The 18,467-nt window shown below is 35.3% G+C and overlaps 1 protein-coding gene across 6 annotated transcripts in view; it reads right to left on the reverse strand.

Moving 5' to 3' along the window:
* RGS22 (regulator of G protein signaling 22) overlaps positions 1–18,467 on the reverse strand; it is a 141,614-nt gene that overhangs the window by 81,645 nt on the left and 41,502 nt on the right. For 5 of the 6 annotated variants that reach the window (XM_036232896.1, XM_016129781.2, XM_016129778.2 and 2 more), the window contains 5 exons: positions 17,038–17,206; positions 12,926–13,055; positions 9,984–10,593; positions 8,292–8,453; positions 2,927–3,101 (listed from right to left, as the gene is read on the reverse strand). In XM_036232896.1, coding sequence (XP_036088789.1) covers positions 2,927–3,101; positions 8,292–8,453; positions 9,984–10,593; positions 12,926–13,055; positions 17,038–17,206 — 1,246 coding nt within the window. The remainder of the gene's footprint in view (positions 1–2,926; positions 3,102–8,291; positions 8,454–9,983; positions 10,594–12,925; positions 13,056–17,037; positions 17,207–18,467) is intronic. The other variant, XM_016129783.2, reaches the window with a different exon arrangement.

The following is an 18,467-nucleotide window of genomic DNA, read 5'->3' on the forward strand; positions in this document are numbered from 1 at the left end:
GAAAGAACAGATGATCTCAATGATAACTTCAACAAAGATACAGTAAACATTAAAAAGGACATAGAAACCATAAAAAAGAATCAGACAGAAATGAAGACTACAATAACTGAAATGAATACACTAGAAAAAATCAAGAGCAGACTAGATGAAGCAGAGGATCAAATCAGCAATTTGGAAGACAGGGCAGCAGAAAACACCCAATCGGAATAGCAAAAAGAAAAAAGAATCCCCCAAAATGAGGATAATTTAAGGGGCCTCTGGACAACAAGCAAGCGTAACAACATTCATGTCATAGGGGTATCATCAGGAGAAGAGAGGAAGCAAGGGATTTGAAGAAGTAATGATGAAAATTTTCACTAACCTGGGGAAGGAAATAGACATACAAGCCCAGGAAGTGCAGAGTCTCAAACAAGATGAAACCAAAGAGGCCCACAACAAGACACATCATAATTAAAATGCCAAAGGTTAAAGACAAAGAGAGAATCCTAAAAGCATCAACAGAAAAGCATTTAGTTACCTACAGGGGAGCTCACAAAAGACTGCAGACTGCTTTCTCAAGAGAAATTTTGCAGGTCAGAAGGGACTGGCACAAAATATTCAAAGTGATGTAAAGCAAGTACCTAAACCAAGATTACTTTTCCCAGAAAAGCTATCATTTAGAATTGAAAAAGAGATAAAGAACTTCCAAGACAAGAAAGAACTGAAGGAGTTCATCACCACCAAACCAGTATTACAAGAAACATTAAAGGGACTTCTTTAAGAAGAAAAAGGAAAAAAATCGAAAGTGTGAATAAAAAAATACCACAAAGAAAAAAATTCTCACTGACAAAGGGAAACGTATTAAAAGAAGTGGATATACCAACACTAAAGCTAGTACAAAGGTTAAAAGGCAAAAGTAGGCAGAGCATGTGTTATTACAACAGTAAATTAAGGGATAGACACAAAATACACACAAAAAGAAGTAAAAAATAATGACAAAAACATAAATGTGAAAGGGTGAATAAAGATGGTAGTGATTTTAGAATGTGTTCGAACTTAAGTGACCATCAACTTAAAAGACTGCTAAACATGGCCTGGTATATATAGAGCACATGGTAACCACAAACCAAAAATATACAAGAGATATACAAGAAATAAAGAGAAAGGAATCCAAAGAGAACACTACAGAAAGTCATCAACATACAAGAGGGCAAGAGGACAGGAAAGGAACAGAGAAACGCTACAAGAACAATCAGAAAACAATGAATAAAATGGCAATAACAACATACACATCCATAACTGCTTTAAATGTAAATGGATTAACTGCTTCAATCAAAAGATGAATGAATAAGGAAATGGCATACATATAAAATGAAATATAACTAAGCTATAAAAAAAGAATGAAATCTTACCATTTGTGACAACATGGATGGACCGTGAGGGTATTATGCTAAGTAAAATAAGTCAGACAGAGAAAAACAAATACCATATGAGTTTACTTATGTGTGGAATCTAAAGAACAAAATAAACAAACAAAACAGAAACAAACTCATAGGCACAGAGAACAAACTGATGATTGCCAGTTGGCTGGGTGAATAAGGTGAAGGGATTAAGAAGCACAAATTGGCAGTTACAAAATAGTCATGGAGATGTAAAGTATAGCTTAGGGAATATAATCAACACTACCATAATAAATTTGTATTAGTGGGTGCAAGACGTATCAAAGAAATCTCTTTGTAACATATAAATGTCTAACCACGGATGCTGTATATATGAAACTAACATATTGAATGTCAACTGTAATTGAAAAACTAAGAAAATTTAAAAATAAATAGAAAATAAGATATCCTATACATAAAGTAATCTTTTTAAAAGGGATTGTGTGTGACTACTGCCAATAAAAGTTAACATTCTGTCACATATTTAAAGACTACTACGATTACTATTATAAGGCTCTTTACTTCTGAAATGCAGGTCTTAGCTACAGTTATTGCATCTCTATGCCAAAGTATGTAGCACTATTTACTTCTTCTGTACAAAGTTAACTTTTTTCCTCCTTTTGGATTTTCTCCCCTTATCTTTTTGTACTACTTTATTCTTCCGGTGTGAAAGAATGCTCACTACTTCTGACTCTGTTGTTATTACTTCTCATTCATTCAATATACTTATTAAGCAACTAGTATGTGTCAGGCATTATTGTAGGCACTGAGGATACATAGTTAACAGAAAAAAAAAACACTTATATTCTGATAGGAGGTGAAAGACAACATAAATTATGTGTTCATAAGTATATAAAAGCAATATAAAGCAGCGCAGAGGATTTAGATAATGATGGAGGATATCTATGTTGTCCTACATAACTGTGCTTACATAGAAGAGTCAAGGATAGCCTGTCTGAATAAGTGACAATTGAGCAGACACCTAAAGTGAGTGAGGGAGCAAGCCATGGGGGTATCTGGAGGAAGAGTGCTCCCAGTGAAGGGAAGCCCAAGTTCAATGCTCATGGGTTTTTGCTTGGTGTGTTCAGAGGAAAGCAGTCAGGCCAGTGTGGTTAGAGTAGAGTAAGTTAGAGAAGCATGGTAGGAAATGAGGTCAGGAGGTTAACAGAGGCATGTGCAGCTGTGTAAAGACCTTGGATTTTTATTGAGTGAGGGAAGAGGCCATCGGAGAATTCTGAGCAGGTGAGTGACATGATCATGTATTTTTAAAGAATCACTTTGGCTGCTTTGTGGAGAGCAGATCATAGGTTTTCTTATTTCCTAACTTTTGCAACATTTACTTTAACAACAACGGGGTGGGGGAGAAAGGGAGAGAGGGGGAGACGGGGAGGAAGAAGAGGAAGGGACAGGAGCTTATGATGAAACTTAAGTATTAGTGTACAAAACTCAAGCATGGACATTTTACTATAAACTTAATGAAGAGACTCAAGTAGCAATGCACACCCTACCTGCGTATCACATATCTGTGGAATGCAAGATTTAGGTCTCAGTGGCAAGAGTGTTGCCATTTGTGGAAAAGGGTCAACATCCTTCCTTGGTTTCTCTTGACGGAGGTGCCACAATTTCAGTTCAGCACTAGCATGTTTTATTGAGCATGAATGAGTAACACAGAATCTTGGTGCCCTAGTGAGAGGGAAAAAAATTTAAGATTAAACTACTCAATAAGCCTCAAAAATCAAGAGCATACAAAGTGTATAATACTTGTGCTCACAATTTTCAGTCTTGTTACACCTCTTTTCTAATAATTTCTACTTCTTTTTCTGCTTCCTAGCTTAAGAAAAATATTTTTCCATGATAGATCAACTGCCTGAAATCATATTCACCCATATAAGGAGTAAACATACACTAGGGAAAAAATAACTTATAAGTTACATTTAAATTATTATCTACATGATAAGAAAAAAAATCTACATACTTATTCAATGAAGAAAAATTTTAAAGTAACTTACAGTTTCCGGTAAAATGAACATAAAATGCGCCTGTGATAATTTTAAGGTAGTTTAGTATTTATCCATAATACCAAATAAAAACTGGTAAATGAAATTAAATTTTTAAATATACAAACATTTTTATAATGCTTAATTTAAGTAAACTGCTAAAGTGGATTATGATTCACATGATTTATTTTCAAGCCTTAATTCTGAAGGTAAGAATAAATTTTACAACAATTTATAAAATGAAAGGCCAACACTATTGCCAGAAATTTAAGGCAAAGAATTTGGCACAGTATCAAGGCCACACTTAATTGGATGGATAGCCTGGTATTCTGTCTGTGGGCTACTTTTTCTTGACCATAGGGTTAACTCTAGCTGCCAGGGACACTGCTAATTGTTGCTTGGACCAGGTTTTCCCCCTGATGCCACAGCCCAAAGACTAATTCCCACTCTACATTTCAGATCCCGGTAGAAAATTTTCTCCTTTTAAAATAGGAAGAAGGTAAATATTTCCCTGGTGTGAATACAGCTTGGGAGTTGGAAGAGAATCCAAAGCTCACAAGCGGTTTAGAAACAGAAAGTATCCTGTGTAGATTGGGGTGGTCATTTTACACTGTATTTCAAAACTTTTACTTACCGACTTGAAGCTATTCAAAATTACCTCTTATTTGCCTGTCAATCAGTAAGTGGACATATATACAAGATCCTTATCAAATATATAACACATGAGCTGGTCAGGAAATCCAGGTGTCTCAATTTTCTGATTCCCATCATTACAGTAGTATATTCATATGACCCCTAAGGCTCTGCTACCCCTACCATTTTAATCTTGTGTTCTTATTTCATTTGTTACATTAATTTTTTTATTAGCTACTATGTGAATTCATCAAATATTGTGGAGTAAATTTCACAGTCAATCCTAAACTGATATTGTATTATTTTTCATGTTTCTATCATACAAGTTCTCATGTGCACTCACTGTATGCTTCTTAATTCTCAAGCTCTAGAGAGTGGACGATATTTGCCACTAAATAGCAAAAGATAAACAGGCAATTCATGAAAATTGAAATCCTGAATTCCAAATGGCCAATAAACACTGAAAAGGTTATCAACCACACTAGAAATCAAGGAAATGCAAGTTGAAACCACAAGACATCAATGACACACCACATACATAGTCAAGAATTTTAAAGTCTGACAATATCAAATTGTGCCATGGCTTTGTAGCAACAGATACTCTCATATTCTGTTGGTGGGAGCAAAGGTAAAACTACTTTGGGAAAGTAGATATGTGTATAAGAATATATATTATTACTTATAGTTGTGAAAAATAGAGAAAAACCCAAATGTTAAAAAAAACAGCAAATAAATTATGGTATATTCATGCAGTAGACTACCATATACAGCAGTGAAAATTAATAAAACTCTTTAATGCAATTACAAATGAATCTCACATATATAATGTTAATGGAAGATGTAAAAGAATGCACATAACGTGATACCTTTTATAGAAAGTTGTATAGGAGGCAGATAAAAATATATGTTTAGAGTTTTATTTGCATACATGGTTGGTAAAACTATAAAGAAATGCAAGAAGATGATAATCACAAAAGTCAGGATGATGGGTACCTCTGAAGGAGGTGAGGATGTTGTGATCAGGAAGGGATCTTCAGGAGTCTGGGCAACGGTCTGTTTCTCAGCCCACATGGTAATTTATGGAAGTATTTGCTTTATAATATTCACTAACTGTTTATGTCTTTGTTTGAAATTTAAAGAATATACAAGATACAGCTAGATCAAGAAAAAAGGGAAGAGAGGATTCTGGGAAAATGGCAATGTCGGCTATGTTGTTTTTCTACCTCTCGGAATCTCTCCATAAAAACACAGGATGATTAGATAGCAAAACCAAATGCTCATGGACGACATCCACAGCAAAATGTTAATGTGACAAGGTATCCCCACAAACACCAAAATATAAGCAGGTGGACAGAAGCTATCAGTCAGAAGGCCCGCATGGTATTGGTGTGCCAGCCGAGAGGAAGGAGGAAGGGTCTGAAGGACCTGAGAATAGAAGAGCACTAAAATAGGCAGGAAAGCACAGCAGACCCATTTGAGATTAGCAGCTTAGACCAGAAGGACTTCTGCCCCCTTCTAATACTGAGTGAGCAAATACAAAATTCAATCCTAGTTCTATTTACCAACAATAAACAACTGGAAAGCTAAATTTTAAAAAATACGAACTATGATACATGCAACAGTTTGAATGTGTTATGCTTTGATCACATTACGGTGACCAAAAGAGGTTGGTCTCAAAGGTTATGTACTGTATGATTTTACGTATATGACATTTTCAAAAAGACAAAAAGACAAAAACAAGATCCGTGGTTGCCAAGGGTGAGGAGTGGAGGAAGATTGTAATGACAAAAGGGTAGCATGAGAGATTTTGAATTGTTTGTATCTTGATTATCATAATGCTTTACATAAATCTATACAATTCAATATTACTACAGGTTAATGTAATACATCAAAAAGAAGAAAAGAGATAGATTAACCTTTTCAATAAATGAAGATCAGCTTATGGCTATCCATAAGCAAGAAAAAAGATACTGAAACACCTCAACTTCACATCTCTTATAAGAATTAAATGGACCATGGACTTAAATGTACAACAAAAGTATAATAATTTCAGAAAAAAATGAAAAAAATAAAAAACAGGAGAAAATCTTCCATATCTAAAACCAGGCAGAGTTCTTAGGTTTGACACTGAAGAAGACATAATCCGTAAAAGGAGTTGAAAAATTGGACCTTGTCAAAACTTTTAAAGTTTGCTCTATGAAAGACCCCTCACCTTTTTTTTTGTCTTTCAGATAGTTATTATTCTTAATAGTAGGTGTGGGCAGGAGTGGGAGAAAATATTTGCAAACTAAGGACTACTATCTAGAATATAAAATTTAATATAAAATATGATATAAAAATTACCCTAAAACTCAACAAGAAAACAAACCAATTCGAAAATGGACAAAAGACATGAACAGATATTTCACCGAAGAGGACATGCAAATTTCAAATAAGTACACAGAAAGATGTTCAGCATCATTAACCATTGAAGAAGTGCAAAGTAAAACTACAATAAGATAGAACAGCGCACCTATTAGAATGGCTAAAACAGAAAATTGTGATGACATAGAACAATTGCAAGGATGCAGAGAAAGTGGATAATTCATACATTGCTGGTGGGATGTAAAATGATACACTGACTCTGAAAAATAGTTTGGCAGTTTATTTTAAAACTAAAATGGACTGATACATGACCCACTAATCTCACTCTCGGACACTATTCCCAGAGAAATGAAGACTTCTTATATTCGTGCAGAAAGGTGTACATGAACATTCATAGCAACTTTATTAGTCATAGTCAAAGACCGGAAACAACCTTAATGCTCAGTGCGTGAATGGATGAGTAATATCCATACAATAGAATACTACTCAGCAATGAAAAAGAATTTGGATGAGTCTCAAGGGAATCATGCTGAATGAAAAAAGATAACTCCCAAAGAAATATGTCATATTATTTCATTTATATAATAGTGATCCCTAGAGACGGGGGGGCGGGGGAGGGGGCAGGACAGGAAGGGAGAGAAGTGGCTGTGATTATAAAATGTCAGCGTGAGGGATGCTTATGGTAATGTAACTTCTCTGCATCTTGACTGTAGTAGCAAATTCATGAATCTCTAATGTGATAAAATTGCATAGAATTATATACACAAACAAGTGCATAAAACAGGTAAAATATTAAAAAATTGATGAATTGAATCAAAGTCTACATCCTTATTGTGACACTGTGTGACAGTTATGCAAGATGTTACCACTAGGGGGAAGTGGGTAATACAGAATCCCTCTGTATTATCTCTTATAACTGATTATGGGTCTATTATTATCTCAAAATACAAAGTTAAATTTGAAAAAGGAAAGTTTCTACTGTATGTTTTATTAGTTGTTTTATTAGTTGGGTGGTATGTACACAGATGACCACTATAGTATAATTTATAACTTTCTGTATCTTAAGTATTTTTTTTAAGAAATAAAGAGAAAAACAACATTCTATCTATGAACTAGTACAAAGCATACTAAGTAATCTGGAATACCTTGATGGGAGATGATGACAGAGAAGCGGGCAAGGGACAAATCATGATGACATTATTTACTAACTTAAGGAATCTGAACTTTACACTGAAAGCTTTGGGGTTACCAGTGAAAGATTTAAAGAATAGCAGTGGCATAATCAGATCCATCACAGCCACAATGGGCAGATAGCTCACTGATTCTCAAATGTCACTGTGTACATTCTCTGCTCCTTGCTTAGAGTCCCTCGAGTCCTATCTGAAATATCACCTCATCTCTGTATCCTGTGCATTCACCACATTTTTTATTATACTTATTTCACATGTATGTTCTTACCACTAGACTATAAACACTGGACTTGACCATGTTTTACCCTTGTATCCTTAGCATAGCACTTAGCTTATAGTAAGTGCTCAAAAAAGGTTTATTGAAATGATCGATCTGTAACTCTAGCTATATGTACACATACACACATCAATTTGATGAGCTGTCAACCATAAAAAGGTCAGGCGTAGAAGGATGTGCTCATAAAGCTAACATGGAGTGTAAGTACTGTCTAGCCTTATTATGGATTTAAAGTCCCCAAACATCCAAATTATCTAAAAGATAAGTAATTTATTTAAGGAAGACTAAAAGTATAATAATCTTGTCACTTAAAATTTCCATAAGTTATATACCCATAAAACAAAAGGTATAACTTATAACTAGTCTAAGAAAAGTGAAAGCAAGTAACTTTGATTCACATTATCTTTCTTACCAATACAGAAGTAAGGGTTTTACAACCTCAGTCTGAATATTGTTTAAGTGTTCTTTATTCCACTGAGATCCATCCAACAGTTTAAACTTTGTCAAGATTTCTGTAGAAAGGTAGCAATCTCCACTGCTCACTAGATAGCATTTTTTCATCTTCTCAAGATGTCTGCAAAAAAACACATACACATATATACGCACTGATACAGTATTCAACTAGCCAAAAATTTTCACTTCTAAAATATTTGAGACAAGTAATGAACTACCTGAAAACCAACAGTGAATTACAGTTGTACCAGTATGAAGATAAAAGTATTTCTCACCATTATGGGACTGGGAAGGGTAGTTTTGGTAGGCTGAACAATGACCTTGCAAAGATGTTCATGTCGTAATTCGCAGAACGTATGACTGTTACCTTACTTTAGAAAAGATCTGCAGATGTGATTAGGATTTGAGGAGATTATCTGGGATTATATTGGTAGGCCTAATATAATCATGGGGTACTTTGAAGAGAAAGGCAAGAGGATCAGAGCCATAGAAAAAATAGATGAGGATAGAGGCAAAGGTCAGAAAAAAAAAGAAAAGATGGCATGCTGTTGGCTTTGAAGTTGGAGGAAGGGACCATGGACCAAGGAAAGTAGGTGGCTTTCAGAAACTGGAAAAGGTAAGGAAATAAATTCTCCCCTAGGGCCTCCAGAAGGAATGCCACCTTGCATATCCACTTTAGACTTCTAACCTCCTAACTGTAAGAGGATAAATTTGTGTTGCTTTAATCCACTGAATTCATAGTAATTTGCTATAACAAAAGGAACTAATACAATATTGATCCTGAAGAACCTATATAAGCTGCTTACATATAACCTCCCTAATATGTCTTGAAAAGCACTAGTGGCCTTCCACCCCAGGATCAATCAGGTCATGCTTCATAATCAACCATTTGGTAGCCCCTGCACTTCTAACTATGTCTAATAATGAGCTCTCTGATCTGAATGCCATTGAAATAACTGGAATAGCCCAGTCACTAGTATGTATTCAGTCAAACCCCTAATGGGAACTGCAATCTACTGTAGTCGATCTGCTTACTTACAGCAGATCAGGAGGACACAGACAAGAACTTTTCTAAAACAAGGTCTTCTTAGGGTTCTTAAGACTCACAGTAATCTAAAACATATAGAGCGACCAAACAAAGACTGGCACTCCAAGAGGTTCTCTAGAGGATATCCAGTATGACATCTAGCAGATATTTTATTCAGATATGAATGTCTAAGTGACATCCAAATAAGATCATGAAATATGTTAATCAGGAAAGCTGCCAGGAATAGCAGGCCCTTACATTGTCACAAGGTATCTTTTATATAAGGCCTGTTATGTCGGTGTGATATATGACTGATAACTTTTTTCTATAAAACTATATCACTGTAATGTTATAAAAATAGTATAGAATGATTAATTTGAAAGCAGGTTTAGATCTATGGGAAAAATTTATGCAAACCCAAATAATTGCTACTATTATTATCTGAAAGCTATAAAATCATAGAACTAGTGAAATCAATATAATAATAATAATACCATTCATTACTCTAAAAGTATAGATTACTTTTTAATATTTATTTCAGGCTTCTTACTTGTGTTTAAATGACCCAAACTAATAGTCTACGACTTGTTTTTAAAACTAAAGAAAAATTAGAAATAGAAATACCTTTGATGTCTTCCAGCATCCTTAAGAACTTTTAACCTCTCAATATCCATCCATAGCCACAAATATCTCTCCCCTAATGTGCCTTTTATAAATTTCTTAAATCTTTCAAACTCCTTTCTATTTCCAATGTCATAAGTTTTGTGAGAAATACACCAATCAGCCCTGCTTTCTGATCCAATGCTCTCACTCTTTGAACTTGCTTCTTCTAAAATCTCTTCTGCCTTTTCTTTTGTGGGTTGAGCCGTTTCACTTAACAAAACATTCCTGTTAGGCAAAAGCTCAAAGTAGTCATCAAATGTAACTTCTGTTACATTTTTGAAATTTATATGACCTGGTTGTTCACTAAATGGCTCTCCATACATTGCTAGTCTCAAAATAAAGGTTACGTAAGATCTTAAAAAATCTTCATATGTTGAGAAATGCACTGTCTGGTTGTCATGAACATCCTGCTTTTCAAGGTATATTCTCAGAAGAGCTTGAGAAGGAGTGTCTTGTAGAGATACAGAACCATCATCATCTTTTTCTTCTTCAAATTCCGAAATCAATCTAGTGGTTTTAGATGGGTCCTTATTCATTCTGGGGTGAACTCCATCTTCAAAGATAAAACTCTCTGTGTCAAATATAAAAGGTTAGTAGATCAGGTATGAATACAAAAGATTTTTTTATTATTATTAACTAGATGTCATAGAGCCAGAATGACAAAGGGTTTATCACAGGAAGTGACTGCACAGACCAGTGTCTTAAAGAGGAGTCCAAAGCAAAAACACTACTGACAGAGATTAGTCATGTCTTCCCTAGATATGGAATGGGATAATGGATATATAGCAGATGAACTAGATATGACATCCCTAACGCAGAAGATCTTCAAAAAGACATTATACACTTAAAAATACATTTTTTAAAGGCTGATATAGAAGGTCAATATATAAAGGCCAAATCTATTTAAGAATTAGAATATGTACATTAAATGACTATATAGACATACCTCATTTTATTGTACTTTGCCTTACTGCGCTCCATAGATATTGTGTTTTTTACAACTTGAAGGTTTGTGGCAACTCTGAGTGGAGCAAGTCTATTGGTGCCATTTTTCTAACAGCTTTTGCTCACTTCATGTCTCTGTATCACTTTTTGGCCATTTTCGCAATATTTCAAACATTGTCATTATTGTTATACTTGTTATGGTGACCTATAATCATTGATCTTTGATGTTATTAGGGCAAGACTCTCCAAGAACAAAAAGATTACAACTCGCTGAAGGCTTGGATGTTGAGCAGCATTTTTTAGCAATGAAATATTTTTTAAATTGAGGTATATACATTGTTTTTTAGACAGAATTCTATTGCACACTTAACTGACTAAAGTATAGTGTAAACATAACTTTTGTATGTACTGGGAAACCAAAAAGTTTGTGTGACTTGTTTTACTGCGATATTCACTTTATTACAGTGGTCTGGAACCAAACACACAATATCTCCGAGATATGTTTGTATGTGCTTTAATATTTCATGTTGTACGATAAAATAAAAGTAGCCACCATAGATGATGAGACTATAAATAAACAGATCATAACTAGAGTCACATCAGCAAGTTTTAAAAATTCACTATTTAGTCAGAAAGATTCAATTACTATTATACTTACAACCTATCATTAAAATTACAAAATGGCATAAGGTACTTAAGAAATCTCCAAATACAAATGGATGTTTTTATACTTTCTCTAGAGATACAGTTTTTAGCTTCTATTGTCTCTTTCTTTCAGAAATATCTGAAATCAGTGCTTTCACATGGCAAATCTACCCCTTGAAATGCCATGGATCAGGAAAACTCTGCTGTCGTCTGTGTCTCATCCTCAACTTTCTCATCCTCGATTTTCTCATTCTACCATTTTGTCAGTAGTAGATTTCAAATCTCAATGAACTGGAAGTGTCTCATTACAATTTTTATTGAAAAGAAATATACCAAATTTCCCAATGTTGAGAGATTAGACTTTTGTGAACCTATGAAAGGATACTAGGTATAGACTTGGTCCCACAGAATTGGATGTAGAGAATGCGGCTGGCATTTCTGCTCATCCCTTCCGGTTACCTCTCTCTTCCTATTTACTATTCTCACTATCTTTACTCTCCAAGTTTCTACTTTGCTATCTTGGGGAAACTGCAAGAAACCTATAATTCAGCTATTTTCAACTAGGGAGTTATTTTCCTCTTCACCTAGATTTAGGTTCAATTCTAGAGCATCCAGATTTATCATCCTGGAGACTGCTTACATAAGAACTATTAGTAAATGGCTGAATTCCTCTCCTGAATCACATTGCTAGATTTTTTTTCTTTTCTTCAGCGATATCATACATTAATGATTCCCATTTCTGGAAGGTTCCTTCCAATTTTATGAAAAATTTATATCAACCACAAAAGTTGCCCACAAGAGTAATTTATCTGCTTTTCAAGGTGAAAAATAATGTGAACTTAAAAACAGAAGGAAAATTTAAGTTCCACGAGTGACTATTTACTTTTTAGAGGAGATAAAGGTTGTACCTATTTTATTTCAAAGGCTTAATAATAATAATTTGTAAACTGTGATAAAAAATAGACAAACATTTATTTACTGTCTATTAGGTACCAAGCACTAGGCTAGCCATTTTCTATACATTTAGCATGTATCATTATTCTAAATTCACAAATAAGAAAAGCAATGCTTGTGGCAGTGAAATAACTTTAAAAAGTCACATAGCTAATAAGTATCAGAGTTGAGTTCTAAAGCCATCTTTTTTTCACTATACCAAGTTGCCTCTTGATAAACAGAAGAAAGTGGAGTTAGGGGATGGTGGGGGAGATAATTTTTTCTTCCCAACCACTAAGCGTTGTACTGTAAGATTAGCGCAAGAAGAGCAAGAGACTTAAAGAGGAGTTCTGAAGTCATTCCTGCCCTTCTCTGCTTACCAGAAACAGATGAAATAACTGGTGGTTCGATTTTGCTGTGGAGTGTATAAGACGGTAATGAAAAGGTTGATACTGTCTGCTGACTTTGTTTTGCTAATGCAAACCAATCTTTTGCTTGAGTATAGGAGGCCTAGGAAGAAAGAAGCACATTTGTTTAACATAAGATTAGCAGTATTCTTCCAATCACAAACCTGTACAAATCATTTTGATATTATCCAATTTGTATAACATAGTATGTAAGGGAAAAATTCTGCTGTGAAATGAAAGGGTTGTCCACAGAAAAATTCATTAGCCAAAAAAATAATGGGAAGGAAATTTCCATTCAGATAATTTTCATATTAGATGACCACAGGAAAAATATAAGCCTAATACCCATAAAATTCTTCTCCACTCTTCTGCCAAAGGCACACAACCTTACTTCCTGGATTCACTGCAAATTCGTGGTATCTCACTTTAACTAGGCAGTCACTATGGCTCATCAGTCTTTGGAAGCATCTTTTGCCAGCCATTCCCATCTACAATCTTCCCAATTATTTCATGCCCCTAATTCTGTCTGACATGGCTCAAAGTTTTTAATAACCCCTCCCTAATATGACAAAGACTCAGTAGCACAGGAAATGTCTCCAAGCTCAACTGCCACTTTGCCTTAGATTCAATTTTCACAACTTTGTGTGGATCACATGCTTCCTGAAGACTGACTTCTGATTCCACCTGCCCCAAGATGTAGGCTTCAATTTTTCCTTTTGCTAGGTAGCTAGTCAGCCATGAGTGACAGGGGGAACAAAGGAATAGGAGCCCAGCCTAGAGACTGCCCAAAGAACACACTGTTGGTAGTTAGAGAATCCCTCCTGCATCCCCAGACACAAAGGAGGGGAGAGTCATAGTCTTAGCTGACCTACTCGGGCTACAGATGCCTGTGCAGATGGTACTACCCTAATTTGCCTACAATTTAAGCTTCATTATAATACTATGTTTATTCCTGGAAGTTCATGAATCTAATTATAACAGACTGTATTCTGCGTAAGCACATGCACACTAGGCAAAGAGTTATATAACAGCCAGGTGTCAATTAAAATGACCTCACTTGCCAATTACTTAGGAATGCCTTTAGAACCATCCCATCATGGCCAAAATATGAGGCAAATGTTCCCACTTCTGAGCTCTCCCTTTTTTGTGGTCTTTTTGTGGCCTTTTTGTGATCCTTTTGTGTTGGTTACAGCACTAAGACAATGTACCTCCTTGAGGCATTCTTTGTCTTTCTAAAATATACTTTTAATAAATCTTTTTAAAATCTCAATAACCTATGATTCTTCACTGCCTTCATGAGGAAGAATTGAAGAAAAATGCTAACTACACTTCTGCACTGCCATTATCCCTCTCTTTCCCCTTGGCTATTGGGGTGACACCAGACCCCAATCCCCAACAGTAACACTTTGGTTTGTGTACCCTTGAGCCAGTTGACCCAATTCCCAAGCTGATCCTCAGCTTCTAGAACCCCAGTTCTCAGAAGCTCCTTATTTTAGCCTTCTGAAGAAAATTCCTCTGGCTGTCTCTCTCAATAATGTTCTCACCTGTTTTTCTAAGAGAACCCAAGTTTGTTCAACAGAAGCAGAGGAGGAAGTTTCCGGCATTACTCTCATTACTCCTTTCTCCAACTTAGTCAGCTGGTTGGCCCTTAGCCTAAGAACACTCACAGAAGAGACAGGGCTCAAATGGAATAAATAAACACTGTTCTCTGTGTTTTATGTACAATCACCAGGGCAAGTTAAGCCACACAATGAGACCAAAAGAAAGAGAAATGAGAGGTGCCATCTGTGTAGTCACTGCTCTTCTTAGAGGTAAAGTGTTCTGGTATAAAAGCTTTTCAGGAGGACCAAAGTTTCCCCACCATAAATTATACCTCTGGGATATTGATTTTAAGCTACTTATTAAGAAGAGCAAAAACAAAAAACTTTTGACCCATCCCCTTATCTGCCTAAAGGAATTAAGATAGAAAAATCTGCTTAAAAGAAGGGTGCATCACTTTAGCATCATAATAAGAACTAAATGTGACAGATGGGGAAAATCCAGCAAAGCTTGTTTGTTGAACATTCTTCAGTCCCATTGTTTCTGGGTAGCCCAGTAAGAATTTGTTTATCACATGTTTTCTCTTTCTTGGCTACCTGTGAATTGGTTACTTTCCCTTTGAAATTCCAGACCCCTACCCACCTTTTCTCCTTAGTCAAGAATGGCATATCAACCTCAAGGCCCCAATGCATTCTCAGGTCTCACATTCTTATGGCACTCCCACATGTATACTGTAATAAATTTTTGAACATTTTCTCCTTTTAATCTGTTTCATATTAATTTGATTATTACCCCAGCTGGAAGAACTTAGAAAGTGGAAGGAAAATTATTTTTTTGTACCCCCACACTTTGAAAGATTCTAATTTCCTTTTGTTCCCTCTTTTCCTTCCTTTTAAACCAAGTCATTTATTATTATCAGTTATATGTTCATTCAACATATATTTATTGAGTGATTTCTCTATTCCAAGCAGTATTCTAAGCACTGAGAGACCAAAATGATTAGAGAACTTTCAAGGAATTGAGAGAGACCAATATACGACTCCCAGTTGTTTCAACTGCACAAAAAAAGACGAGGGTGTAAAAGATAGAAGAGAAAGAAGCAGTGAGCCAGACCTAAAGGCAGTTAACTATGTTGCTTTATAATCTTAAGAGATGAGCCAATTGTTCATGTTTAGATGGTGTAACTGAAGACTCAAAGAAATGTTACTCGTTATCATAAAGATTAATTCTTAGCTGTAGTCATGGTTTAAATGATTTAAGGGCCTAAAGAACTTTGAGTTTTCAAAGTTCAAAAGCTATTAAAAAGATAATATATAGTTTAAGTATTAATCATGTGGACAGAAATGAGTTTTTATCAAAGAAAATAGCAAAAGGAAACTAGCTTGGATTTTACTCTTCTGTTTGATTAAATTTACATGTCAGAAATCAGAACTTACTCCCCTAGATAGAGTCTTCCCTTTGCATGTTTACTGACCTTTACTATCAGAACATCTTTTGATATTCCTGGCATTCCTGCAATATATAAGTTAGGTGAAAAAATAAATACTTAAAAATAAGTATAAGAGAGAAGAAAAATGTGCCTTTGATACATCCCTAAGCATTACTCAGTGCAAATAATGGAACTAGCATAATTTTAAACATTTTAAACAAATATCACTGATAGAAATCCCAAACTACAAAATTAAATAGAAGCCTCACATGAAAACAATGATCAGTAAGATAGGATCAGTCTGTCCATTCCAGCAGAGATGGCAAGTAGTTCTCCCCTTGTATGACATTTTTGATCAATTGCAAGTGCCTGCCTAAAGTGCTGTACTGAATTTGTACAGAATTTGGAGCCCTGTCCTTGCTCAATTTTCTGTAGGAAAATTGCCATGATTAGCAATGTCCACTGTGAATAGAAACTAGGAGAATATCAACACATAAGCCACATATTTCACATTTCTTGATTTTGTATAGAATTATGTATTGGAAGCATAATCACAGAGAGAAGATCTGATAATTAGAGGACAAATCTCAAACAACAGTTTTCACTGCAGCATGACTCTCTAAAAGGACATTTGATTCTAGGTTTGATCTTATAACACCTAATATTTCTCCAATCAAGGAGGACAAATTTATCTAATAAGAGTTAAACAGTAATACATTTTACTAGTGAGGAATAATCTTAACATTAGGGGGGAAAAGGCCCAATTTATCATCTTTTTGTACAAAAGTTATAGAATCCAAAAAGTAAAAATTGGGAATGAAAAATGAAACCATGGATATAATTCAAGTTACCTATGTTTCCCAGGTGTCCTTCAATCTTGAATTTGTTTCCTCACACATATGAGGATGACAATGTTCATTACATTTCAGAGGAAAGAGTTGCAGAGCTAATGAGGTAGCATAAATCCACAAGAATTTTTTGTTTTAGAAGTATTTGAAATAATTTTAGAAGTATTTGAAATAATTTTCCCTGTTCAAGTGGTACAAAAGAAATTCACGTCTCAAAAATGAGAAGTTTTATTAAAGTGCCAAGCATGAAGAAACATTAGTATTTTTACCTCGCCAAGAGAAATGTAGAACTTTTTCATAATTATAACATCATCGTCTTCAATGACAGGTGGTGGTGGAGTGGGTGGTTTTCTCAGGACCCAGGGAGAAAAATCTGTACTTATTGTGACATTCATGCCTGATTCACTCCATCTCACTTGTGAGACCAATTTGGCTAACCTGCATTTTAGAAATTATACAAATTTGAAATAAGTTTCAAATATGGTAGAATTCAGAAAAAAAAAAAACCACTAAAATTTTATTTTATATATCAAGTCAATATCCCTTCCTAAGAACGCAGGACAATTCTTCTAGGATCTGCTAAAATTAATGGCTTATTCCTAGAACTGCTAATTATCATTCTGTTTTAATTTACTTTATATTTATTTTTAGATGATTGTTCCAAAGAAAGGTCAATTTTTAGTAAAATTTCAAAATGTTTAGGTATTTACACTTTAAAAGTCAGGGAACATAAAATAAAAACTTGGCTCTACTTTGTAACAATTTGTCTTTTTCATGATACACTTATTTGCATTTTTAATACTCTGCTCTTTAATGCCATTATCACAAGTAAATAATTTTAAAAATATAATAAGTAAAGAAGCACAACTGAAGTACATTTATTAGGTGCTGTTTCTGTGAACTGTCTTTGGATAAGTTAAGTGCTTTTTACCAACGCTCTATCACTTTTATACTATAGCATGTAGGATTTAAACTCCAATGGATTTAAAAATGAATTTTAAGATTTGGAAACATGGTAGAGTGAGAGACATCCCCAGATCTCTCCCCTTGAAACAACAATAAGCTGAACATCTAAAACTCAACAAAAAATCACCCAAACTGCACACCAGCACTTCTGAGCATGGGATCTGTGCATAAGAGCTACCACAGGACAGAACCCTGGGTGTCACGCAGTGGACTCAGAGAAATAAAGAAGCTGCCTCTCCACCAGAGCTCCCTGCAGGAGGAGAGAGAGGGGAGAAGGAGCAGCAAGTTCCCCCGAACAGCATTGCCTGGGAAAGCTGCAGGGCCCAGCCATCCGGGCAGAAAGCAGAGAAGCGGGACGGGACCACAGAGGAACAACAGTTGATTTTTGCCGGCCATGGTTGCAAAACTGAGGGAAGCCGCAGCCCTCAATCCCCAACCCAAAGGGCCCATCCCCCGAGACTGATCACCACAGCGCCCCAGGGGAATCTGAGCAAACACTGCCGAGTCTGTCGCTGACACTGACAAGGACTGAAACTGAAGGTAGCGAGCATGATTAAATAGCTACAAGAAAATTTTAAAAGCATCATTAAGACTATATAAAGCAGGGAGCCAAGAGGCTTAGACGCCACCTACTGGAAACCAAAAGAAAAGTGCCTTCTTTGCAACAGGCTAAAGAGAGACCTTTATATAATAAATCTTTCTGGAATAACAGTAAAATACACTTCCATTAATG

The sequence above is a fragment of the Rousettus aegyptiacus genome, unplaced genomic scaffold (genome assembly GCF_014176215.1).
Source record: "Rousettus aegyptiacus isolate mRouAeg1 unplaced genomic scaffold, mRouAeg1.p scaffold_m13_p_15, whole genome shotgun sequence".
Classification (NCBI taxonomy): Eukaryota; Metazoa; Chordata; class Mammalia; order Chiroptera; family Pteropodidae; genus Rousettus; species Rousettus aegyptiacus.